Source organism: Eublepharis macularius, chromosome 4, assembly GCF_028583425.1.
Source record: "Eublepharis macularius isolate TG4126 chromosome 4, MPM_Emac_v1.0, whole genome shotgun sequence".
Taxonomy (NCBI): Eukaryota; Metazoa; Chordata; class Lepidosauria; order Squamata; family Eublepharidae; genus Eublepharis; species Eublepharis macularius.
In genome coordinates, this window is record NC_072793.1 from 165,969,758 (window position 1) to 165,997,373 (window position 27,616).

General features: G+C 46.9%; 1 protein-coding gene across 3 annotated transcripts in view; it reads right to left on the minus strand.

Moving 5' to 3' along the window:
* TNXB (tenascin XB) overlaps nt 1-27,616 on the minus strand; it is a 137,101-nt gene that overhangs the window by 78,841 nt on the left and 30,644 nt on the right. For all 3 annotated transcript variants that reach the window (XM_054978894.1, XM_054978895.1, XM_054978893.1), the window contains exons 2-13: nt 25,953-26,410; nt 23,460-24,134; nt 20,343-20,455; nt 18,417-18,567; nt 16,799-17,080; nt 14,570-15,271; nt 10,328-10,657; nt 8,550-8,840; nt 6,130-6,435; nt 3,756-4,049; nt 2,762-3,049; nt 332-631 (exon numbers count right to left, since the gene is read on the minus strand). In XM_054978894.1, the coding sequence (XP_054834869.1) occupies nt 332-631; nt 2,762-3,049; nt 3,756-4,049; nt 6,130-6,435; nt 8,550-8,840; nt 10,328-10,657; nt 14,570-15,271; nt 16,799-17,080; nt 18,417-18,567; nt 20,343-20,455; nt 23,460-24,134; nt 25,953-26,400 (4,180 nt within the window). In that variant the 5' untranslated portion in view covers nt 26,401-26,410. The remainder of the gene's footprint in view (nt 1-331; nt 632-2,761; nt 3,050-3,755; nt 4,050-6,129; nt 6,436-8,549; nt 8,841-10,327; nt 10,658-14,569; nt 15,272-16,798; nt 17,081-18,416; nt 18,568-20,342; nt 20,456-23,459; nt 24,135-25,952; nt 26,411-27,616) is intronic.

Consider the following 27,616-nt stretch of genomic DNA (forward strand, 5'->3'; position numbering starts at 1 on the left):
GTTGAACTCAGAACTTTCTGCATGCAAAACTGGCGCTATACCACTGAGCTATGGAGAGCTGGCAAGCCTTGAAGGATAGGCAACAATGTTCTTTGTAATGCCTGCCCATAGGAACATTATGGATGTAGAAAGGCAAGCAGGGACCATGATGGCCCACAATGAAATGCAAACCGCATCAGTTGTTCAGAGTTTCAGAGCCTACCCCTGGGGGAAAGAGCCAGTGCTGAAATAACAATTTCTGTTATATCTGTTCCCTTTAAAGAAGCAAACAAGTTAAAGAAGGGGATTCTTGATTCTTCTCAAGACAACTCCTGCTTTGGCTGCTGCTGACCTGTGGTGGCATCTGTGGAAACTGGACCTGATCGCTTGCGGCCAGAGACGCCATAGAGGTTGAACTTATATCTGTGGGAGGGAGCCAGATTGGAGATGGTGACCTTATGGAAGCCACCATCCACAGGCAGCACCTGAAGCTTGCCCTCTGTGTCTTTGAACTGAACCAGGAAAGAGTCGAAGCTTCCAGTAGGAACAGTCCAAGAGAGGACGGCAGAGTCACTGGTGACATCAGAGACCAAGAGCTCTCCCAAGCTGGGCTCAACAGGGACCCTTTCCTCACGAGAAGCTGTAGCAGGTGCTAAAAGAAAGAGAAAAAGGGAACAAGTGCAGTCAGGAGAGATGACCCAGTTTCTGTGGTTTCTAAATTATGCTAGATGGGGGGAAAGGTATAAAACAGGAACAACTTTTCATTGCAACAACAAGCTTTAAGACAAAGGAAGAGATAGTGAGGCAAAAGGAAAAGAAATTGAGGTGAAAGGAAGAGCTATTGAGGTAGAAACAATGGGCCGTCGGTTTCATTAGTACTGGCATAATCTGTGCTACTGCTTATCCAAATCCACTAGGTTTTTAGTATCATTTTTAGTGGACAAGTATCAAATTCAGCATCATAACTTAATTTCACAATTATTTGTGGAAACATAAACACCATGCACTTGAATGGCAGAAAACGCAATGCAGGTCAACCTGCTGCTGGGAAGCCGACTTGACTACCTGAAAGTCAAAAGGATGCAATTCAGAACTACATTCTCTGCAAGCAACTATGGCCCTCACGCAGGTGACTTCCCCATGTGTATAATCAATATACAAATGGAGGGTCAGGATTGCACTGGCTGGGCCCACTGGAAAAATACAATATGCTCCACGCAGGGTGTGCTCTCATGAATGGTCTTGGCTAGAAGCTGCTCAAAATATGGGCAGTAACTTTTTAAAAATGTATAAATGTTTGTTGAGGTTTGAGACAGATGAAGAGCAAGTAAAAGAAGGTATGATTAAATGTGCAAATAATTATGGACATGACATATTAATGGAGCAATGGGGAAATATGTGGACAAGGGGGTTGAAATTTACATTAAGCTCTAGTATCAAAGAAAATGGGCGTTTCCACACTACTTACCTTCATCCAGAATGCCGTGGAATGTCGCGAAAAAGACACAGAAGATAGTGTCCTCTTGTGTGAGTTTTGCGTGATGTCGTGCAAAACTCATGCGAGAAGACACTATCTTCCACGGTTTTTTCGCGACATTCCGTGGCATTCCAGATGAAGGTAAGTAGTGTGGAAACGGCCAATTTCTACAAGATGATGTATCGCTGGTATACGACTCCTGAAAAACTGGCTAGAATGTATAAGGACATTTCAAATGTATGTTGGAAATATGCTAAACAAGAAGGGACATTTTATCATATGTGGTGGACATGTAAGAAAGCAAAGAGTTTCTGGTTGTAGATACAATCATCGATTCAGAAGGTTTTGAAGATTAAAATCCAGTTGAAACCAGAGATTTTTTTGTTGTTGGGAATAATGGACAGCCAGTTGGAAAGAAGCTTTGGAACTTTGTTTTTATATTTGATTACAGCAGAAAGAGTACTCTGTGCACAAAAGTGGAAAACTACAACATTGCCTACAGTGGAGGAATGGTGGATAAAAGTTTTGGAGTTTGTGTCAATGGCAAAACTTACTTAACTGATTAGGGAAAAGACATTAGTTACATTTTTGACTGAATGGAAACCGTCTATAGACTTTTTACATGAAATGGATACTAAGGACTTGATGACATCTGGATTTATGGATTAAGAAACATAATAGAAAAAAGAGGGCTTTTGTTTAACTTAGAATAAGTGAGACTCTGAAAATGATTTATATATGTGGCAGAGAAAATTGGAACTCAATCTGTAGTTTAGTTTTAGGAGTTTGGGGGGGGGTTGTGTTTTTTTTTTCTTTTCTTCACTTGTTTATATATTGCTAATGTGTCTTCTTTTTAGTCTTTTATCTTCTGTATTTGCTGTCTATAATTTTTATGTTACTGTTTATAGTCTAAATAAAGAAAAATTCCTGAAAAAATATATGGACAGTAACTGTGATTCTGATTGGCTGAAAAGGCCCTTTGATGACCCCATGACGAGGTGTGTGGCCCCATCTCAGCAGAAAAAGAAAAACATTACCAATGGAGTATTCATGCGAGCAGGTCCCAACCTGGAAAAAAAATGGCGACAGGAACAGCAAAAGTGAGAGAGGAGAGGGAAGGAACAGATGGACAAGTGAAAGTAGTTTGTTCTGCAGCAACTATTGTAAAAACAAGAAATTCAAGCACCAAAAGGAACCACTTCTGACACCAGCACCAGCACCACCCCTTTGGAAACCAAGAGGTTAAAAGAGAAGTGCAAAGGATATGTGGAAAACCTCCCCCGAAGCTGACACTGAGCAGCTGACCTGTCAAGGCCTCAGTGGAGATGGGGCCATAGCGCTTTCGTTCAAAGATGCCATAGAGGTTGAACTTGTATTTGCGGGAAGGAGAAAGGTTGGGGACAGTGACTTGACGGGAGCTCCCTTCCACGGGCAATGCCTGGGGTTTGCCTTCAGCATCCTTGAACTGGACTTGGAAGGAGTTGAATCTCCCGGTAGGGACAGTCCACGAAAGACGCACAGAATTGCTGGTAGCATCAGAGGCCGAGAGTTCCCCGAGGCTGGGCTGAAACACTTTTGTGCCTTGAGAGGGCGCTGTGAGGATCAGGAGACAAGAATTCAAGTGAGCCACAGGCAGTGACATTTAGGATGGTCCGCCTCTCATAGTTAATTAAATGCCCCCTAGAAAACAATAACAGAGATGAGAATGGACCCCAAAAAAAATTGGTTTAGCAGCTGTGGATGCCTTTTAAAAAAGAATCATAGGAGCTGTAGTTTGGTGGAGGAGCTGAAGATCTTTTTCAGAGTTTGTTAATGCCTTCACAACCCTTCATGGCATTCATACTGCCATGAGCTACGGAATGGAAGAAAAACATCTAATAAATAAACGGACTGTTAAGATTATTTGTGACAGCAAGCTGGACCAATGGTTTCTATGTTATTTAATTCTGGTTTGATGTGTATTGCAAACTGACATGAACACTAGCTGATTAGGATGCTGTTTGTCAATTTTGATTTATTTGCCTAGGCCTTTTTTGGCATGTAGTTTTGCCTAGCTAATGGCTAAACGAACGCATTTACTCTGATCTTGTCAATCAAGCTTGTAATGTGGAGGGTATGAACATGCCCTGAGAAATATCCACTTGACAGACCTATTACTCTGGAAAACTAGAAGCAGAGAAGGTGTTTTAAATTGTTTGACGATCCCTTTTCCTGATTTTGCTATCACTTCCTAAACAGAGAAAGAGAAGTGCTCTACAATCTCAGGGTAGGATTGCCCATTTTTAAAAAAACTGCTGACCTGTGGTGGCGTCTGCAGAGACAGGTCCGAGACGCTGCGGCCCAGAGATGCCGTAGAGATCGAACTTGTACCTTTGGGAAGGGACCAAATTGGGAACAGTGACCTCAAGGGAATCTCGGCCCACAGGCAGGGCTTGGCTGTTGCCCTCAGGGTCTTGGTACTGGATCAAGAAGGAGTCAAAAGTGCCTGTAGGGACAGTCCATGAGAGACGGACGGAGTTGCTGGTGGCATCTGAGACCAAGAGGTCACCGAGGACGGGTTCAGGTAAGGGCAGGGGCTCTTCTACCCATGATGCTGTTACGGAGAGAATAAAACAAAATAACTGGTGCAATCAATGCCACAACAACAGCCAAGACCCTCCAAGTATTATAATCATGGGCGCTGTTCAGGAAGTTCCCTTGAGAGTGGCACCAAAATCTATGAGGTCCATCCATGGCAAGCGTCATTCAGCCTGCCTCTGCGGGGGCAGTCCAGCTTTCTTAGAGGACAGCTTGAAGCAGTGAAAACCTGTAAACTGGTTGTATAGGACGCTGTGGTGAGACTCTTGTTTTTTTCAAGATCATGTGTGCTACAGATCTTCGTGACCACACCGATATTGCTTCTGTCTCTCTGGGAAACTATTATTTGTCAGCCTCAGAGTCATACAAAATGTTATGGTGGCACTTCTGTTTATTTGTATATAGAATTCTCCCAATAATGTAGAGGGAGAAGAGGCAAGGGTTTGATTTTTGAAGCAAAAGGGGTAGCAAAGGGAAGAGTACTAAACCCAGGGCCGGGGCCAGGGTTTCTGGTGCCTGAGGCGAGATACCTACTTGTGCTCCTTGTCCCGTGTGCGTGCGCAAAGTGCACGCGCACTCTGGCCCTGCACGATGACGTCACTTGTGACATCATCGCACAGGAGCACCCCCCTCACCTGAGGCAGGCAGCAGTGGCGAAGGGGCAGGGAGGCGGCCTGCTTCACCACTCACTTCCCCGCTTGCTGCTGTGCTGCCTGGGCGCCCGGCTTGCCGGGAGCTGAGCCAAGGCAGGCAGCAGTGGAGAAGGGGCAGAGAGGTGAGCGGGGATGCAGCCTGCTTCCAGGTTGGGGGCGGTCGTTGGGGGCCAGCACAGCACCTCCTCTAGGGTTTAGCATTTGAGACGGCTGCCTGCACCACCTCCATGGACATGCCAGGCCTGACTAAACCCACACTCTTCCAGGAGTTTATGTCCCAATAGATTCTTCCCCAAAGCACTTTTCTCACCACGGAGGGGATTTCCAAAATGAGAGCTTGGCTGGGGAGAAAAGCGTGAGGAGAGGAATGCTGGAGGGAGGGAGGAAGCATTCCATTCATGTACATCTTTCGCTCTAAAGCTTGGAAACACTCTCCCTTCTGCATAATCTGGGCAATTCTCTGTTTAAATAAAAATAACTACCACGAGGGCATCTATTCTGCCTCTGTCAGCACTGTAACCTCTGACCAGGTATCCCTGCTACCAGTACGGGAAGGGAGAGACGCTACCTTTGATTATTCAGTGGTGAAAAAGAGGCACTCTGTCCATGTCCAGAAGTGCTCTTTATGTTACTTCTTGTAGGAGTTTAGCTCTTCTGTGTCTTGATCTCAGATTAACAAAGGAGAGCAAGAGTAGGAGGGGAGGGGAAAGGACAGACATCCAGCTACAGTTGCCAGTAAGAGAACAGTAAACAGAGGAGATTAGTATTACAGATTTCCCCCCTTGGCATGGATCTAGCTCTTTTCTGGCCTTATAGTTCTGATGCTCATGTCTTGTGCACTGGAAGAGTGAGCTAAATACGATTATCTCAGTACACACACAACTGCCAAGTCATATAAAAAAGGCAGCATGTGCATTTTTCAGTCTGGTACACTAAACACAACTCAGGTTTCCACAGGACTATGTTTGGGTTTCCCAAAACTACAGAGTATGTGCATTGTTCTTCTCTCAAAAAATGGCGACCACGCATACTGAGAGGATTGTTGAGTCGCGTGCTGTCCTGATATGCAAGACTGAAACACCAGAAATATAAAGCCTGAAAAGGGCTTCTGTTTCTTTCAACAGCTACATGCTTAAAAGAAATATGACAGCTGAAATGTTCCTGAGCGCTGAATTGCAATAAGAATGATTTCCTGTGTGTCACAAAATCGCTAATACTCAGGTGACTGGAAAAAGAGAGAAAAAGATCTCTGCAGAAGATTCCGGAACCATTTCTTCAAGAGTTTCCTGTTCCGCTACATGTGGAGAGAAGCAGAAATTCAGGAATTTAAAGTTGCCTTCCCCTCATCCCAAGTGCTATTCTTCGAATAAGTAAAGACAGTATAAGGGGGAGAGAAAATGGTTTCCTGTGGAAAAATATAATCGCATTAGCTTTTCTGCTGACCTGTGGTGACATCTTTAGAAACGGGACCAAGACGCTTGCGATCGGCAATTCCGTAGAGATTGAACCTGTATCTACGGGAAGGAGCCAGGCTGGGGACAGTGACCTCGCGGAAGGCCCCCTCAACAGGCAGCACTTGGGATCTGCCCTCAGCATCCTTAAACTGGATCACAAAGGAATCAAAGTTTCCTGTAGGGACCCTCCAAGACAAACGTACAGAATCTTTGGTGATTTCTGAGGCAATAAGTTCTCCCAAGCTGGGTGGTGTCAGTAGTTCCTTCTCTTGTCTCTCTTCTGATGCAACTGGGGCTAGGACAGACAGCAAGAAGGAATAATAATGCTGGAACTAGAACTGAGCTTTTTCTGAACTTTTTGGACTTGTAACTGGGATAAAGTAGAGAGACTGCAAACGGTTTTCTGAAAGCTGCACACCTTCTCCAACCACTTCTCCCATTGCTGCCTCCACCGAATCCTGATGGTGGCAGCTATCTTCATTATACATTATTTGTAAACAGCTCCAAATGGAACAAAGAAACTAAACGAAATGGAAAAACTAGCGGAGAAAAATAAAGGGGACAAAAACACACATATCCCTCCCTAATAAAAAATGAATAAATTGACAACTCGTGAATTGATAAATTTGAAAACTCATTTGTATCTCTGTATGGGCATAGATTTGCCCATAGGCAAATCAGATGGCTGCAATGTCTAAGAGTGCATCAGCTGTGCCTGTTCCTGGCTCAGTCAGATCTGCAGCGATTCATTCCTTAGTTACATCTAGACTGAAATAGTGCAATGCGCTGGCCTTGGGGCTACCCTTGAAGAGTATTCAGAAACTGCAGCTAGTGCAGAATGCTGTGGCTACACCACTGGTTGGAGCCAGCTATTAGGAGCATGTGACCTTGATATTACAGTAATTACACTAGATAACAATCCACTCTTGAGAACAATTCAAGGTGTTAACCTTGGCCTTTAAAGCCCTACATGGCTTGGCACTGGGTATCTGAAGGACTGTCTTCTCCCATATGTTTCTGCTTGGGAATTAAGATCACAGGGAGAGATCCTCCACTCTATCTCATCAGCTAAAGAAGCTCACCTGATGGGTACATAAGAGGGGGCCTTTGCAGCCGGCAGTCCCACATTTTGACAGGTGCACCTCCCCAGAGAGGTGTACCTGTCCTCCTTACTGCCGATTTTTAGGATGCAGCTGAAAACAGTTTTATTTAGGACTGCTTTTAATTAACTTTATTTCTATGTTTATTGGCAATCTTAAACTGTCTTATAAACTTCCTTTTGATTCATTTTACGATTTGTTTTTATTTATATTGTAAGCTGCCTTGAGTTCCTGCAAGGCAGAAAGGCAGCTAATAAATGTTTTAAATAAATAAATACATAGCCAGTTTTCTATTGATGACATTTCTTGGAAATAGATACATCGATAAAGTTGTGCAAGTTATCATAAGAGAAATTACTCAGGACGAGGGCTCAAATTATGGGAGGGCTCCCATATATTTTGTAACGTCCCCATTAACTACTGTTTTAGAAGGCTACCAAAGTAGAGCACGGTTTGACCATTAAATAGTCCCAATATTGTATTTACCCTGACCCGGATGGCCCAGGCTAGCCCAGTCCTATTAGATCTTGGAAGCTAAGCAGGGTCAGTCCGATTATTACTTGGATGGGAGACCAAAAAGAATGTCCAGGCTTGCTCCGTGGAGGCAGTCGATAGAAAACCACCTCTAAACCTCTCTTATCTTGAAAATCTGATGGGGTTGCCATAAGTTGCTTGTGACTTGATGGCACTTTCCACCACACCACATATTTTCATCTAGAGGTCAAGCCCGACATGCACAGCACTCCCCCTTTCCCCAAATTTATTTCAGAGCTATGGATCAAAGCAGAAGCAACAGTGAGTATCCATGATGGGGTTTCCCAATGTGTAGTTCAGCCTTTAAAAGAAGCATGGATCAAGACTGAAGTGCTGGGAAAGGGGGGGCTTTAACTCTTCCACCCACCATGCCCCCCCCCCAACTTGTGAGTAGCCTCTGGAGGGGAAAGTGACAGGCACAACTCTCTTTGTCTTTTCCCCCCTCACATGGAACAATCTTGCGGAAACACAACAGGAGTGGGCAAAAGTTACCCCTGTTCGCCAGGACTGTTTTTTTCATGGAGTTATTATGAGAATGCAGATTAAATTGCTGCCAAATCTCTGTCATCTAGAGTTTTCCTTGTTGCCCTCATGTCTTTTCTTTAGAGCTGATTTGTGAACAGAAAGACTGCTGCAGTTCAAGAATATTTTTTATCCAAACCCCCTCCATCACATTTGGTTTTCAAACCTAAATTACATGTCGGGGGGAACCAGTCACAGATCCTTTTGGTTTCAGACTGAGAAGCTCATCAGTGTTCTGTGGTCCATGGCTCACCTGTGGTTGTCTCCGTAGAGACAGGACCATGTCGCTTGCGGCCTATGAATCCATAGAGGTTGAACTTGTATTTTTGGGAGGGTACCAGATCAGAGATAGTGGCCTCCCGGGAACTCGCATCTACGGGCACTGCCTTTAGTTTACCCTCAGCATCTTTGTACTGGATCAAAAAGGAGTTGAAGGTCCCAGTGGGGCTGTCCCACAAGAGGTGCGCAAAGTTGTCTGTGACTTCTGAAACAGAGAGTGTCCCCAGGTTGGGCTTTCCCCTTTCTGACGGCAATACTGCAGGGGCTAAAATGAACAAGAGGAAGAGATGATGATGGCTGCTAAGGAGAGAAGTAACCTGGTAGAGAAACTGAAGGAATAATTCCTCCCTCCCTCCCTCTCTCTCTCTCTCTCTCTCACACACACACACACATACTGGAATGAACACTCTAGTTTGCAGTATATCCTATATGTGACATGTATCTTAAAGGACCAAACACACTCCAACAGCATATTCCACAGAAAGTAATAACATACAAAATTAGTACCTTTACATGTAAAATGAGGTAACATTTGGCTTCTCATCAACATTTTTGCTTACTCTCAGTGTTTTGTGCCATGCACATTTACTCTTCTGGCAGGCAACCCTTCAAGCTGGAAATGATGACATGTTTCCTGGGGCTGTCTGGGGCCACTTCCTACTTCTAAATAGCAGGGGCGTCTGTCAGCTGCGTGAGAAGCAGCATGCCAGAGGTATGTTTTGTTAACAAGGCAGGATTAAAATTGACAAAATTGTCTCCAATTGTGCACAGACTGGCAGATGCCCTCTGACTGGAAGCTCAAAATTATGACAGTCAACCATTTTCAGGTGATTGTCCACAACATCTGACAACTGAAATCGGAGTTTATCATATAAAATCTTGGAAAGTGGGGGTACAGTTTACCCACTTTTGGTGGGCAAACCCTGGCTGAAGCACCTGTATTCCTTGCCAATGCTCAAAGGAACACAGGGAGAATATGGAGAGGAAGATATCATCAACATTAAAACAGGGAAATAAAAAAGTAGAGATCAATAGAATCCTAGAGTGCCAGTGATGTCACTTCCAGGTGTTAGCTGGAAGTGACATCACTGATACTCCAAGATTTGTCTATTTCTATGGTTTTATTTCTGAGTTTTAGCAGGAAGTGACATCAACATGTCAATGATGTCCTTTTTCCCATGCCTGCCCCCCCCCCCCGCCCACAAGTCTCCCAGAAGATCCAGGCACACTCCTGGCAACCTTGTTGGAAACAAATCAATCAGTTAGAAAACCTCCTAATTTATGGGAAAGAGGTGTTCTGAAATCTTGGTTGCTTGTTTCTGAAATCACCTTACCAACTGAGAAGGGGAGGATAAAAATTAACAACCACAGCTTGGTAAGTTCCGGGTCTGATTACATGTGACATTGGGGATCAGATCCTAACATGTAACATGGTTGCAAAAAACTAGAAAAAGGGAGCATGAATTCTACCACCTGCACCACTTCCCTAATCAAAAATGTCCCACTCAATTACTTTACACCTTGGGAAGAGAAAAAATAAGTACTGTCTTTTTCCTTGACTGGGGCTTAAAGCAGCCAGGATAGGGCATTTTTGATTAAGGTATCAGCACAGGGGTTTTCAGTCCCTCCTTTCACACTGCTACAGCCCCAGTCTGTACTAGGTCCCCCTGCATTTACTTTTTGCATGAATATTACATGTCTTGAGTTGGATCTGATTACAGATCCCCAATGTTTCAGAGCACACTGAAGTACCTGTAGATGCCTTTGTAATTAGTGGAGCACTGTGGATCCCATCGGGTCTCTCCCCATGTAACTCCAGATCATATTCAGTGGCAGGGTTCAAACCCATCACGTTGACACTCCTCTCAGTCCCAGGTACTTTGATTTCCCCTGGGGCTGTATTGGATTTAGGGTCCCTATACTGAAGGGAAAAAGTGCTGAAGGTATTGGGTGGGGATGACCAAATCACTCGGAGGCTGTTTGGAGAGACGTCAGTCACATTTAGGTCGCTTAGCGGCATCGCAGTAATCGTGTTGGGACCAGGGGTGCTAGGGATCTTGTCGGTGAGAAACGGATCTGGAGCTGAAGGAAGACAGATGTAGAATAAGTGTCCCAGAATGCCCTTTCTTGAAGCTTTCCCTTTCCCAGCTCTAAGCCAGCCAGCATACCTCTCCGTTCCCTGGGCTTTACAATGAAAAAACAAAAGGCCTCTTCACCGCTGGTAATGGCCTTACATGGAGCTATCTTTGAAGGATATCTGAATTATTCAGATGGCAATGTTTGTTGCCACCTTTTGTACTGAGAGTACCTCTCACTTGTGTTCCAGCCTCCGCACTAAAAAATGCAACAAAATTTAGCAGAAATTCTAACTTCAGCAATTTTTTTGAAAACTTCCAATTTGAAAATTTTCTAATTTTAATTTTGAATATCAAATCCTCATCCCCAGCTCTGTTCAAGTTTTTAGGACTGTCCAATGTTCTATTTGTTTGTTACTTAATTTATTTGTTACTTAACCTGATTTGGGCACCATACTTTCTGCAAAACACTCAGGATTGTCCTGTTAGTGAGTTTTAGTGAGGTTTTAGTGAGGGAAGACAATGTGAGTGCAGCTGGATTTTATATGCTGAATCCGGTTTTATTATGCTACCTGTTTAATATTGTGATGTAATCTGCTCTGAGCCTGCTCTACAGGGAGGGCGGAATATAAATATAATAAATAAATAAATAGATCCTCATCGCTTCTGTACTTGTGTATCACCAAGACGGATTGGTGACACAACCTCCGCAAGGCATATCATAAAAACTATCCTCTAAAGGTCCTCCAAGGCTGAAACAAAGGAAGTCATGTTGCATTTTAAAATGCAAAAGTCAATAATTTTACACTTTGTGTATTCTAAAATCTGGCTTCTATATTTTCTTTCCGTTGCATCCATGATTGAGAATGTTGAGGGGGAGAACTAAACGAGAATACAAATTCTAGGCCGTTTCCAGACGGCTTACCTGCCTCCGGAACGTCGCACCATCTTGCGGGGAAAACGCGAAATATCGCGTTTTCTTGCACGAAAAATGCAATATTTCGAGTTTTCCCCGCAAGATGGCGTGACGTTCCGGAGGCAGGTAAGCCATCTGGAAACGGCCCTAGTTGCTTTTAATGTTTGTACACAAACCTTTTTGGGGTAAATATAACGCTCTACAGAGAGTACAATACGCCCCACCAAACCTTCCCCTAGCTTTCTTGTATGCAACCTGTTCACGCCTTCATTGGCTGTGGCTTCAGTGTAACTTCTTCCTTAACTTCCCCTTCCCTTTCCTAAGAATAATGATATCAGCACACTGCCAGTGAGATTTGTCTACATGATCATGAAGTCACCAAGCATAAATAAGCCAATTTAGAGTGAGGGTAATGCTTCCTGGATTGATTGTCCTAATTTTGAATGTGCAAAGACATTCAGGCCCCCTTTTCAGCCCCTCCTGAAAAATCACCTAAAAGGGGACATTTTTCACTGAGGGATATAAAAGTGTTTGTAAAAAGTAAAACCACTTTTTCACATTTTAGCTCTGCCTTAATATAAATTCACATTTTTGTATGAGACTCTGAGCTAGAACTGTATATTAGAGAATTTACTCTTCCTCCTCAGAGGAGAGACTGGAACATTCCTAAACATCAGAAATGCTGCCAGGAAGTGACATAAATTCAGTTCAGTTCAGGAGCAACTGAGAGGTATGCCAGCCCCAAATCCATACCAAAGCTGACACAAGGGCCGTTTCCACACGGCTTACCTTTGCTCGTAACGACCCGTAAGATCGCGCAAAAAACGCGGAAGATCGCGTTTTCTCGCGCGAGATTTGCGCGACATCACGCAAATCTCACGCGAGAAAACGCAATCTTCCATGTTTTTTGTGCGATCTTATGGGTCGTTACGAGCAAAGGTAAGCCGTGTGGAAACAGCCAAGGTCAGCCTTCAGTAGATCAGCCCCAAACAAAGAAATGGCTTCCTTGAAGAAAGCCCCTCCCCTCAGTGCATCTCAGTTAAATGCAATGCAAGTCTTTAAAGCCTGAACTAAAGAATGTAGCAGGAAGTGAGTGAGCCAATTTGATGGGAATGTGGCAGAAGCCAACACTGCTGGAAACAGAAACAGTGAACCAAACGAAATCACTCAGAAGCAACATGAAGGCAACAGACGGAATGGCCGCTTTTTACCTAGGGGGCGAATGAAGCAGTTAAGCACACAGAGGCAACCAGACACTCTTGACCAGAGAAACAACATGGCTGTGGCTAAAAGTGCAGGGGGAAACAGATCAGATCATATGTAACGATTAGCGGCAATGCGACGTTTCACAGACATTCGAATTGCAGCGAAATTTCAAAATCTGAATCTGGACAGTTTGAAATTTCATTTTGGAGGGTTTTAAAAAATATATCACAATTCACTTCAACCCGAGATATGCCTCCACTTCATCAGATGCAAGCAACCTCAGCTGGCAAACAAATACAGAGGGAAAAAAACGGTAAATGGGTGGGGTGGGGTGGGGTGGAACAATCTATGGCAGGGTTTCTAACCTCCTTTCCCACTTGCAGAAGATATCTCTACTTGAAGAAAAGGGGGCCGATTTTCAGTGACCCACCCTCCCAGAGCATACCCAGGCTATCCCCCCCCCAAACTATCTGCAGGGGTCCATTGAGGGCCCATTTCCATGAAATGGACTATTTAGCCCCTTCCCCACGCTATTTCCATTCAAGCTAACAGTGCAGATGGGGGATGGGGAAGCTAGTTTTTTTTGTCACAGTCCCAAATGGAGTGGGAACGGTACATGTGAGGAACAGATGAGACCATGGAAGTCACATCTCTCTTTGACAGAGTTCAGTTTGGGTCTGGGGTCCACAATATCTCAAACTCCATAAACTCAGTGTTGTGGGAATTGACCCTGGTCATAAAATTTCAGGAGAGTAAAGGGTTTAGGAGGAAAGCTTCCCCTTCATTTAGAGCTCATGCATGCTACGCAGAATCCAACCTGGGCCAATTCCAGACGGCCCTCCCCATCCCGAAACGTTGCGCGTTGTCGCGTGGAAAATGCGAAATATCGCGTTTTCTCGCGCGAGTTTTGCACAACGTCGCGCAAAACTCGTGCGAGAAAATGCGGTATTTCGCATTTTCCGCGTGACGATGCACAACGTTTCAGGACGGGGAGGGCCGTCTGGAATCGGCCCAGGTGATATTTCTATACAAAGTTCATATACAGGGTAACAAAAACGACCATTTACAAAAGCAGCACTTGGCGATAACGCCAGCCAACAGCTGTTGTGACTGGCCACTGCTCTGGTGATTCTCTTGTCTATATTTATTTGTGTGGAAATATCACATTTCACAGCCTTTTGGCCCCCACTGTCGACAATGTTTTTGATATGTACCCATGTGTAGACATCACTGCTGACTGAGAATAACACATCATGAATCTGACAAAAGCATCCTCAAAAGCTTCTCCCACAATAAGTCTCCCATAAGACGGCTGCTGGGGCTTTTTTGTGATTTTTTTTTTTTAGCTTGACAGGCTAACTTGGCTACCCCTTCAGAATTTCCGACAACATAGAAACAGACTGAACACGAAGACATTGATGGCAGAAAGAGTTGCGCTGCAAAAAAACAGACTGAACAAACTTTGGAACTGCGCGTGACGGCATTGTTTGGCTAGAGGAAAGAAAGGAAACGATTAGTAGGAAGATGCTGTAACAACCACATAAGGGACAACATAGGAGAACAATGAAGCATTTGGCTAGAGTGTAAAAAAATAGAGAAAGTGGTTAGCAGGCTGATATCCAAACAAATTTTCTGGTGAATGTAAAAGCCACATATAATTTAAGCTTCCAAGCCACGTGGAGGCACAAAGCAAACTTGTTGACATTTGGTGGCGACAAGGCGTGTGATGGGATAGCTGCAGGCAAAAAGAGAGCGCTGAACACCCTGGGAGACCGGCCATCCTATCAACCCTGGTACCTGTGGTGGTTACAAAGGAGTATGACTTAGAAGAACGTCCTTTCACTACCCCGTGAATCTCCACATAGTACTTTGTGCCCGGAATCAATCCAGTGATGACAGCTGTAGGTGTGCCTCCGGGCACCACTAACTCCCCACGTTCTTGACTTCCTGGCTTCTGGTAATGGATAAACACTTCATCTGAGAGCATCGTCACACCATCCAAAGACACTTCGATGCTGTCTGGGGAGCTGGCTACCACGGCTGGCCTGGTGTGGTCTGGACGGGTGTATCCATTTGAGAAGACGCTTTGACCCTGAAAGCCATTTGTCTGAATGGGAGGGTTGGTCTCTTCAACAAGGCGCTCGTAGATCATATCTTGGAACTCTCGTGGCTTTCGATGGATTATGTAGATGTAGATGGCTTGCGCCACGCTCTTTATGGTCTGATTGTTTCGGAGGGGGTACTTAGTGGTGCGAAGGTAGCTCTCCAGGCGTTCAAGGAGAGTTCCATTGAATAAAGAAAGTGTGGCTGAGAAGTTTTGTACCATCATCCTCAGGGACAATTCATTGGCCAATGAAGTGGTGCTAGACAAGGGGTGGCTTGTGTGTGGCTTGTGGCCTGGCTTCCTGGCCTCAGGACCAGAGGAGACAGTGCCAGGATTCAGCTGGGAAGACGGGGATGAAGTTGCATACAGGTGGATTACTCTGCTCGGCACAGGCACTAGTGAAATCAAAAATTGAGGTTGTTATAGTAGAGAACTAAACAGAAAGAAGATGATGATGGTGATAGAGGTGGCCTGCCTGGGATGTGGCACCTTCTGGAGAACTAAAGTCCTGTGTTGCACAACTTCCCAGTTACCTCATCCTCTCCAAAGCCATTGGAGTTGACACACCCCACAAAAGGGACAACCCTCAGTATGCCATGCTTTGGTGTATTTACATCAGCTGTAATAAAAGAAATTGAGTTAATCTGAGCTACCCAACCCTTCATATAGTTTTGTTTCAGGCCCTTCATCCACCTTCTGTATCTGGTCTTCAGACACCTGTGGGGTGGTAAGAGAAGGGACAAATGAGAAATGAAAAGGAAAATATCCACCATCTTAAGATTCCAAGTCGGCGTCACTGGAAAAACAAAATAATGAGATCATCTGTGGTAGGAAAGGAAGGAAAAAACATATTTAGAAGGCCTCCAAGAGTGTATGCATTCTCACGTTCTTCTTCCAGAAACCCTTCCATACTCATTCATTCCCAGTCATCTCACTGTGGTTTCAACTTCCTTTTGAAGACCCTTCTTGTCTTTAGTAACCAAAATAATAAACACTGTACACTTTTTAAACAGAACTGTTACGGTGTCCCTCCCAAAGCATGCTGGGAGCTGTAGTTATATGAGGGTGTGGCAAATTCCCTTAATTCCCTATCATCTCAAGTAACAATGCCAAGGAGCCACTATGGGAAGCTCAGTGGGAGACTCATTTAGTCACCTTATTCCTGTGCACCTTATTCCCGTGCATGTCCTCTTCCCTTCACTTTAACTTTCCCTCCTCTTGAAAAGCCGAGTCTACACCAGAGCTCAACAAATCTCAAGCACCAGGGTGCAAGGACATCTAGAAATTTCATTGTGACACGATTTTCAGCAATTACTTCATTGTAGTGTCCCTCAGAAATTCTCTGTAGAAGTACAAACCTTATTTATTATTTCATATCAAACATGCTTTGCCGTATGAAATAAAAATGTCTGCTTGTTTGTGTGTAAACTTTATGCCCTTCCATGGTGGTGGATGAATTCATTTCTTAACCAGTTGCTTTCTATGCTGGCCCCAATATTCAATTAAATGGAAGTTTTTAAAGCAATAATGAAATTACAAGAAACCGGGGAGAAGACAGGCTGGAGTTAGGCTTTTTATTGTGATGACAGCCATGGTTACCCCAATATTTATTTATATGCCACAATGTTTTTGGTCTATGATAAACTGTGAAGACAATAGGATTAGGTTTTGAGGTAGCAATATTTAGAAAATGTGGTAGTTAAAATAAGAAACCCTGAAGGGTGAAAAGTCCAGCTCTCACATTTTGGGGTTGATTCCTAGAGCCGAAGGAAATTGATCAAGACCTCTCCAATGCACCATGTTGTTCACAACTGGGAATCCATTGTGCTTCACTTAGGAATCCAGTATCCACCCCCAGTATCCCACTACAGGCAGAGAGGCGATTACATCAGTTTCCAAACTTCACCCCTCCCGTGCCCTACCGGTAGTGCTGGCGGTGATGCTGGCAGGTCGGCTGCTCTCTCCGCTTTGGCGGGCAATCAGAGTGATGCGATATCGGGTACGGCTCTCCAGATCTCCCAAGGTGACACTTTCAGGTACTGCCGGCAGCTCCAGTCGTTTGGGAGGCTGGGAGGGCCGGGTGGCAACCAGAGGCATATAGCTTAAGATGTAGCTATCAGGACGTGTGGTGGGTGGATCCCAATGCAAGGTCAGGGTGTCTTCTGTGGCCCCCGATGGCTGCAGGCCTCGAGGAGGTGCCACGCCTGGAAGAAAGGGAGAGATGTATAGAGAAGGAAGCATGGAACTCGGAGAGGGAGAAGACAACGAAGGGTGACAGGAGGTGGGCTTGCTCAGAATGACGAGATCGGGCTGCTATAAAAATGAGGATTAGAACCCCAATGCGTTGATGCAGAACATAACAAACTGTTAATGAAATTAAGGAATAAATGCCTGGGAAAATGGAAAGAATATATGGTTACAAATTAAAGGTATTTATTTGTTTCACAATAAAATATTATAAAGGGAATGGTACAGTCCTCTGAAACAATTATTTGCTTTTAGTAGCGAAGTACACTCTGCTAGATAATTAACTATTCAACCCAGAAAGCAATTGGGATGGGTGCTGGCTTTAGGGTTGCCAATCCCCCGCTGGGGACGGGGGATCCCCCGCTCCCACCCTCCATCCCCTGACCCTGCTTACTTGGCTGGGGGGGTGACATGCCTCCCAGGGCACGCTTCCAGGCAGCATGGCGCACTCCCAGGCAGTACGGTACATTCCTGCATGCTGCAGTGGCGTGATTTGGGATGGATTCAGCCCAAATTGGGGCAGATTGGGGCTTGAATTGGGTCGCTGCAGAACGCACAAGCTGGATTAGGGCCATATCTGTCTTGTTAGCAAACCTAGCTGTGTGCCATCAGAAAGGGGGGGGAGGAGGCAGATTTTAGAATAAAGTCCACACACAGCTTTTGCTTTGGAAGAGAAATGGACATTCTTTGTTGTTAAAGAAACCCATACTGTGACAGGAAAGGCATTATAGGCATTCTAGTTATCTAGCTATACTAGGAAGGAGACAGAATCTGAGAGGACATCTTGCCTTTGTGGAGATCAAGCAGAGAGACAGAGAGCACAAGACAGGAAGAGAAAGAGGCAGCCTGGAGGAAGTCTCTGAGATTAGCATTGTGGGAAGACAAAAAGCAGTAGAACAGAGAAGAGGCAGAGAAATCTGACCTGTCCACCTTAATAGCTCAACTGCCCCCTTTGGAATTCATGTAGCGCACCAAGCAAATCTTTCCAGCTGAAAACCCTTTCCTCCTTTCTGTGAAAACATTGTGAAAATGGAAACTCCAGGCAGTCCTGCTGCTTTCTAGAACATACATCTTTTGTTGGCATCTCCTCTACCATATGGGCCACGTTGACACTGCTCAGGAGTCTGACCACCCGTAAAGAAGTTGGGTGGTGCATCGAGCTACATTTCCACCCTCCCAGTTCGTTGTGTGTGTATGCACCTGCAAGCAGCTTTCTTGCTGATGCAAGAGAAAACAGGAAAGACAAGAGTGGAAACGACAAACACAGACATAAACAGCTTCCAGGCTACATACGTGTACGCACGGTCTGGGTGACAGGGGGCCCATAGCGCTGCCCCTTCTCGGCCCGGATGGTGACGGTGTAGTCCTCTCCTGATTTCAATCCTGTGCGCTCAAAGGTGGTCTCGGTGCTGGACAGACGTATAGACTCCCCTGCCTGATGATTCTGTTGTGTGTACGGTGGAGGGAGAAGGACAGGGTGAATTCACAAAACGCGTGGGATACCCCGCCCCTCACAGAATCAGCTCCTAGCCAAAGCAGAATCAGCTCCTAGCCTCTGAACATGGAGAGTCCATGACATTAGAGTAATAAATATGTCAGAGGACAGAAATGAAGATGGTTGGGGGAGCCTCAAAAGTGAGGGAAAGTTGAAGCAAGTGGGCATGTATAATGGACAGAAGTAAATGATAGCTTTCTTCAAATATCTGAGGAATGTGGAAGAGGGGCAAAGGCTTGTTCCAGAAGGTAAGACTAGATGAAACAGGCTCAAGTAGATATCTGAACATTAGGAGAAATTCCTATTATTGACAGCAATTTGACAATGGTACCAATTAAGGAGTGGGGTATTGGGTCTACCCGGCCCACCCTTCTTGGAGGTCTTCATCCAGAATCCAGACTACCATCTGCCAGGAAATCTCTAGCTTTGGATTAAGGTCAGAGTAGATGACCTAAAAGTCTCCTTTCTTTAGTCAATGCCTAGTCCTTTTTCAATGCTGGCACCAGTTTGGGGCAATGAATTCCTCAACATTCCCTCACAATTTCATAGTCTCTGATCATCTTGGCACTTTAACTGTGTCCCCAGCCCAGTAAATTCAAAATCACAGGTCTTCTTTAACTTTTGTTCAAATGCGCTTGAAGCCCCTAACCACTGATGTCCCCATTTTCCTACACTATGAAGCGAGGAGGACAAAGTTAGGGCTGGCATAAGGGGTTTACATGGACAAGGAGCTGGCCAAGGGCCCTAGCCTGGCAGAGGGCCCACATAGGGTCACAGTCACTCCCATCAGGAAATGGAAGGTTCTGCCATTTCTTGGTTAGATATAGGGTTACCAATCTTCAGGTGGGGCCTGGAGATCTCCCCGAATTGCAACTGATCTCCAGGTGACAGAGATCAGTGCCCCGGGAGAAAATGGCTGCTTTGGAGGGTGAAGTCTATGGCATTGTGTTCCACTGAGGTCATTGCCCTCCTCAAACCCTGCCCAGGCTCCACCCCCATTGGGATTTCCCAAACTGAACTTGGCAGCCCTAGTCAGAGAGGGGGAGCCGAGCAACAATACTCTTTGGCTCCCTTCAGACCTTCTGGCAGAGACTCCCCGTGGTAGATGGGGGGCAGAGCAGAGATGGCATGGAAGAGAATTAGGTGGTGATGTATGGTTGTTGGGGGTTTTCCGGGCTGTATTGCCGTGGTCTTGGCATTGTAGTTCCTGACGTTTCGCCAGCAGCTGTGGCTGGCATCTTCAGAGGTGTAGCACCACCTTTTGGTGCTACACCTCTGAAGATGCCAGCCACAGCTGCTGGCGAAACGTCAGGAACTACAATGCCAAGACCACGGCAATACAGCCCGGAAAACCCCCAACAACCATCGTTCTCCGGCCGTGAAAGCCTTCGACAATACATAGGTGGTGATGTAGTTTGCAGGGGGCCATTAAAGGGTATGTTGCCTCCCTCCACAACTGGTGTCAACCTTGACAAAACTGAACATTGAATCCCAAAATTCATGCCTCTCAAAGATTTAAGCAAATGCTCCCCTAAACTTGCTCTTTCAGTATAATATAAGAATATGTTCCGTGAACCCCAATAGCCTACACAGACATTGTCCTAGACAACTGGACAAACTAGGAGCAAAGAGATCCTAAGCACCTCCACATGCGCGCATAGACATGGACGTGCACACACACCAGTGCCATCAGAAGCACATTGTTCCAAACAATGGACAGTTACCTTGGATGCCACGTGGATCTCGTATCCATCCACAGATATCTCCGGGCGGCTCCACTCTAGGCGGAAAGAGGTTTCGTCTCGACTGGATACACGGACGCCAATAGATGGAATTTCTGTTTAGGGCAGAAACATGTAAGTCAAAATCAGACGCTAAAACTTCCCTACGCCTCTTGGCAGTCTATTTATTCAAGTATCTATTTGCACAAGATTGAGGCTACAGAGTGGGGGCCACAGACTTAAGGTGACACCATGTGGTTTTCTTCAATGTACCAAATCACTTCCCCCCACAACCCAACCATTTCAGTTTGGGGTAACAGTACAGGGAGCAGGGAGGCTGTACCTCTTCCTCATACCGCCATGGGTCCAATCTGGAGTGGAAATAGTACACATGGGAACAGCAGAAAACATGCAAGCCACAAAGGACTATGCTATTGTTCACAGTGTAAACAGAGTTCTGTGAACTCCACCTTGTGGAAATTGCTTTTTTATTTCAACCCCCACCCCAGGAGCTCATGGAAGCATACCCAGTATCCCCTCCATGCTCTTTGCACAACGCGCAATGTAGCACTAGCCCTGCTGGACCAGACCAGTGGTTCATCTAGGCCAGCAACATGTTTCCTACAGGGGCTCTCAGATGCCACAGGGAAGTCCACATTCAGGCAACAGCCTCTCCCTGCTGATTCTTCCCCAACATCTGGCCATCTGTCTAGGGTTGCCATCTTCCAGGTTGTCCCTGGAGATCTCCAAGTATTACAACTGAGGGCAGGCTGGATAGCATATACCCTGCTGAGGTAATTTCCCTCCCCAAACCCCAACCTCTCCAGGCTCCACTCCTAAAATATCCAGGAATTTCCCAATCCAGAGTTGGCAACCCAAAATCTATTGCTGAATTTGGAGACCCCATTGAATTTCAACAAAACACTTAACCTTCATAAATATGTCTCCCCCCCCCTTTTTAAGTCAAGCACCCACAGTAAGACAATGCCCTTCCTTTAGTCTGTCTTGAATTTACTGCCAATCAATTTCATTGGGTGGCCCTTAAGTTCTAGTATTGTGGGCAGGGCCGGATCTAGGGTTCCCAGTGCCCGGGACAACCCAAGTTCGGCTATCCTCCCGGTGCTGCGTTATGACATCACTTTGCGACGTCATCACACAGGGTGGGCGTGCCGCAGGGCCGGCGCACCCATTGAGGCCAGGTAGGCGGTGGCCTCAGGGCACGAAGGCACCGGAGGGGCGCCAAAGGGGGTGTTGGGGGTGGAGGTGCGCACTGCGGAGCTGGCGTGGCTGGGACGCAGCTGCTGCAGTCAGCCAGCCCCGTGCTGCCACCGCTGCTGCCACACACACCCCAGCGGGCGCAGCAGCCACAAGCCGCTGTCGGGGCAGCGTGTGGAGCGTGGAGCACCCTCCGCCCACCACCCCAGCCATCCGCCAGCCAATGCCTCCGTCTAGCGCTGCATGATGACATCACCGTGTGATGACGTCATCACGCAGTCCATGGCGCACCTGCACTGCGCACGCGTCGCAAGGTCACCACAGGCGCCAGAAACCCTGGTCCCGGCAGTGGCGTGCCGCCAGCAGAGCGGCAGCAGTGCTGGTGGCTGGGAGGCCGCCCACGCGACAAGCTGGCTGCCCCCTCAGTCAGGCAGGCAAGTGGCGCGGGCGGCCTCCCAGCTCTCCGTGCCATTCACCTGCCTGGCTGAGGGAGCAGCCAGCTTGCCACACGCTCCCTGTCCTGCTGGGCAGGCGAATGGCATGGGCGACCGGTCAGCTGCTCGCACTGCCGCTGGCGCGCTCCCGCCGGCTGGCAGCTGCGCCCGGCGCCCCCTCTCTGGCAGCACCGGGGGCAGACTACCCCCCTGCCCTCCCTTGATCCGGCCCTGATTGTGGGAGAAAGAGGAAAAATTCTCTGTCCACATTCACAACATAATTGTGTAGATCTCTGTCACGTCACACACACACATCGTATTTTTGTCTTCTAAACTAAAAGGCAAATTAGGCAGGGAGGGAGCTGGTCCAAGATCCCATGGTGAACTTCCAAACAGACTGGGACATTGGAACCAAGATTCCCATCCACTCTGACGGGTCCTATTCCACAGACAAATAGACAACTGAACCCAAGTCCCCCTGGCCCAGCACACTAATCACTACACATCACTGCCTCTCATTCTGTCTATCCTCGTGGAAGCCTCCTGGTCGTTCTTCTCCTCTAACAGTGCAGGAGAGCGTCATGGAAAGGAAAGGCTTGGCTGATAACAGGCCTTTCTTTCCTCTCCTTGAGCTGAACAAACAAGGAAGACTCCCAAAGAAAAGCCATGTTGTTTTTGTTGCTGAAGGAAGAAGCTAGAAATCCACCATATAATTAGCCCTTCCCCTCTCCCTCCATTTCCTTATGAAAATGAGGTATCCTCTCATTTAAGGTTGCAAAATTCTCGTGAGTGTCTGCACTGAAGTTTCAGGGGTTTTGGTCTTCTTTTCCAGGGCAGGGAGTTCACCTAGAACTTTCTTGCTGGTTTGAGTTACTAGGAGATATTAGCCTAGTCAGCAGGATTGGGGCCTAGTTCTCATTGAGGCAGTAGGCCTGTGTCGGGACTCTAGCATTTGAAGCTGTAGGTGGTGGCTTATGTGGTTGAATGCTGCTCCAAACAAAGCAAATTCCCTGCATGCAGAAAGTCAGCACATTAGGGAGAAGGCTAGGTTATAACACCTCTCTGGCACTCTTCATGCCCTTCCTCATAGCTAACGAAAGACGAAGAAATTAGGCAACAAGTTAAATAATCTAGATTTGCATAATGGTCTGTGCTTAATTTGAGGCCTTTTTAAATGTAGTGTATCCACAGCTCTAAGCAAAATTAGAATTATGATGATCACTAATATCACTTTTGGTTTGTAAAGTGCTTCTCCTTCTCCACTTAGGCCCCACATTCTGTTATTCCCCCTTATATCAAGGCAGGCGTTTAGTAATCCCATTTCACAGATAGGGTAATAGAGCCAGAGAACTGTAATTCAGCAAAGGTCTGTGCCAGAGTTTGAACCTCAGCCTTCAGGGTATTATTAAAACAGTCAAGTAGCTAGACCACAGTGAATTCAGACGATTTAATAACGCATGTTTCTACTTACCTATAGAACAGTCATCTCCAGAATAACCATCATGGCACTGGCATACCCCTTGCTGGCAGTCACCGTGCCCGCTGCAGTCCTCTGGACAAGCCAACTGCCCACAGTCTGACCCAGTGTATCCCTTGTGGCAGGAACACACCCCACCCTTCAAGCAGCGCCCCCTCTGGTTACAGTCATTGGGACAGGACTTGGTGCCACATGCTGGGCCCGTGAAGCCCGGTTCACACACACAGCGTCCATCACGGCACTCTCCACGTCGGTTGCAGTTGCTTGGACAGGCGCGGGTCCCACAGTCAGGCCCAGAGTAGCCAGGGTCACATATGCACCGTCCTGACACACATTGGCCATGACCCTGGCAGCCTTGGGGGCAAGCTGGATCAGCACAGGAAGGGCCAATGTATCCCGGAAAGCAGGAGCAATGGCCATCCACACAACGTCCTTGGTCATTGCAGTCATCTGGGCAGGAAGGTGGCTCTTCGCATCGGATGCCAGAGTAGCCGGAACGGCATTGGCAACGCCCGTCCACACACTTGCCCCGTTGTGGGCCGCCACATCCTCCTGGGCAAGCTGGCTGGGCACAGGTGGGGCCACCCCAACCTGGTTCACAGTCACAGAGGCAGCGAGAGAGATCGAAGGAGCCATGGTGTGAACATAAGGTGCGTGTATCCGTCTGACCTGGGTGAGGGAGCAAGACAAATGGGGACAGGCAAAAGAAGAGTAGGGCTTTCATTTGTTTATTTAAAAATATTTTTATGCTGCTTTCCATTTAGACAAGTTTTGAGTCAAAAGTATGATGGAGTCCTGGCATCTCTTATTTCCGGGTGAATGATAGGCTCAGAAATTTAGCCCTTCTTGGACTGTACCACTTCAAAATACTAAGATAAAAATTCTATGCACTGAGGAGTAGCATTGTCACACAAGAGGCTAGGCTGGAACCTTTTCTCTGAAATGATAGCTTTCCTTTGCAATGTCTCTACATGAGACACCTTGGCATGTGTTCAAGTGTAGGCATATGTTCATCAATGTTAGCCAGGAAGCGTAGTTTAAAAAGACAGAGCCGGCAGATATTATTCCTCAGCAGGGCTTTTTTCTGGGAAAAGAGGTGGTGGAACTCAGTGAGTTGCCAGCACAGGTGGCAACTCCTGACACGCAAAGTGCACACATGCTCCCAGGACGGCACAATGACGTCACTTTGGGTCAATTGGAAGAAGGGGGGAGTATTTTAAAGTTTAAATCGCCCTCAGTGAAAATGGTCATATGGCCGGTGGCCCCGCCCCCTGATCTCCAAACAGAGGGGAGTTTAGTCTGTCTGGAGACTAGGGGGCGGGGCCACCAGCCATGTGACCATTCCCAAGAGGTGCCGGAACTCCGTTCCACCGCATTCCAGCTGAAAAAAAGCCCTGCTCAGTTTCTTAATTTCATCTTCACTCCGTCAAGTTCATATCTCTAGTCTAAATCTGTGGGATCGCAACCAGAAGGCAGCGAGGAATGGTAATGGGCTGGAGCTGCCTTCCAGAGCCAGGCTTGGATCTGGAGACGTTATAATGGGCTAAAGTTTCCCTTCTGGCATTTCACAGCCCCTTCACACAGCTCCAGTGTATAGCAAAGCCTTTGCCCTGCTACCAGCTCTGTCTTTTTAAACTACCGTTCCCGGCTACCATTGCATCTCCTGACATGTGCTCTTCACATGTCAGATGACTCGTGTAGAGAGATTCATTTGTTGAACATGGGGAAAAAGCTCAACCATGGAAGTCCACCATCTGCAATCTGGAATAATATGGTCTCTACCACAGATTTCTAAAATAGGTAGTTTCGTTCTTAGATTTGAACATTCGCCAACTTGTATTTCTTTCTCCCCCTTCAAGAGATCCTCTCGCTTGATTTCTCCAGCTCAGTCTGAAAGGGCGGATTTAATTGATCCAGCTGCAGTAGACGGAGTGCTTAACCCTCTCCCCGCAAGTAGGGTTGCCAGCCAACCATAGCCAAGCAGCGGGAGTATATGGGGGATTGGGGATGTTGAGTACCCGTAACTGATGTCATCATGATGCTCTAGGAATTCCTCAGTTTCTATGGTAAAACCATAAGTAATGTAACATCACTTCTGAACTCAACTGGAAGTGAAGTCACAATGTTGCACAGTGGTGTTTCCAGAGGATCCCAGCTGCGTGCCACACCAATGGGGCCAGCTTGCAGCAGCATGCTGCATGATGATGTCACATGCAGTGATGTCATCACGCAGTCCGGGCGCACGCACGTGCTTTGCGTGCATGCGTAGGGGCGGCAACAGCCCTGAAGCTGCCCCCGGCCTCAGAAACTCTGGCACCAGCCCTGACCATGACCCCCGTCTCCTTGTATTCACAGTTTTTGCCATTCACAGGTAACAGGTCCCCCATGAATAGCAACAGTCCTGTAAACTAGTTTGGCCCCAAGATATAATTATCGTGCTTTGCTCTGCAGGTATGCATGTCCTTTCTTCCTCCCCCGAGATCTTACCTGTGCTTGCCTGGATATTGGCCGATGCAGAACAGCAGCCCCCTCCCGCTTGGCAGGTGTCCCGTAGCTCCCGCACCTCGTTCTCCAGAGCCTGCAGCCGTCTCAAGAGCTGCTGAGTGTCCTCTGTGCCCGGTGAACACCCGCAGCTCTGCAGGGGGAGGTTGATGCGGTGGGTGAAAACCACATGCTCCTGATCAGACCCTTCCAGGGTGTGCTCATAGAGGCCCCCTCCTCTTGAGGTGCCAGGGGGTCCCAAGGCCTCCTGCGGTACAAGGGTGGCATCTTCGTCCTCACCCTCTGTGCTGTCCCCGGCCAGTTTTATGGTATAGACATGAGAGAAAATGGTGGCATTGGAGGGGATGGCAGGATGAGGGACACGAGCTGCCCGAGAGGCCGCAAGGCATAGGATGAGCAACTGGAAGGGAATCGCTGTTGGCATCCTCCCCATGGTAATAGACCTGTGCAGCAGGGGACAAAAACAGAAGGGGGAGGTCAGTGATGAAGAGAGCAGGGGCACAAAAGGTGGTGGGACAAAACGGGCAGAAAAGGGCAACCCAAGTGATCAAGGGTCAGAGAGTCTTTCTTGAAAGGAAAGGCTAGAACTTTGGGGATGTGTTCATTTAGAAAAAAGATGGCTCTGGGAAGAGGAAAGCCTAAAAGCTTGCAATTCAGTGATGCTGTAGTGAGAATGGAGAAACTGATGGTTTTTCTTCCCCCTGCGAAATACTAGACCTAGTTGGCTGTAGGTTACCGGTTCAAAGTTAGGGTCCTCCAGATGGTGGCTGGAGATCTCCTGAAATTACAAGTGACAGAGATCGGATCACCCAGAGCAAATGGCAACTTTGGACTCTATTGCATCACATCCCTGACGAGTCCTCTCCCCTTCTCCAAACTGGGCCCTCCTCAGGTTCTACCCCCCACCCCGAATCTCCAGGGATTTCTCGGCCCAGAGCTGGAAATCCCACAAAGTCATATTGCGGGTATGAATACAAACACCCCGAAGTTGTGAGTCTTTGTCACAAGACATTTTGTTGCTCCTCCCTTCCTGGACTTGGAGGGAAATTGGGGAAGCAGTCGAATTTGCCAGGGTCTAGGTGTCTAGGGTCTACAGGCCCCAAGCTGAAAGCCCATTACCATGATGTAGTCTATTTCACGACGTTTTCATATATATATATGGCCTAAGGTCACACACAGTGAGCTTCATACATGAGTAGGGGTTTGAGACCCCCCAGGTGGTCTTTGTCCATCATTCTAACCATTAAACCACAACGACTCTCATGAGATCATGTTGGAATTGGTAAAAAAGGGCCCCTGTGTCGTAAGACTGCACTGCCTCCAGAGAAATGAGGCTTGGGTCTTTTCTGCAGTTCAGACATCTAATAATACTAACAACAACAACAACATTCGATTTATGTACCACCCTTTGGGACAACTTAATGCCCACTCACAGTGGTTTACAAAGTATGTTATTAATTTATCCCCACAACAAACACCCTGTGAGGTGGGTGGGGCTGAGAGAGCTCCAGAGAGTGACTAGCCCAAGGAATGGGGGAATCAAACCCAGCACTCCAGATTAGAGTCCCGCACTCTGATCTGGAGAGCTGGGTTTGATTCCCCACTCCTCCACTTGAAGCCAGCTGGGTGGCTTCTAGGGTTGCCAACTA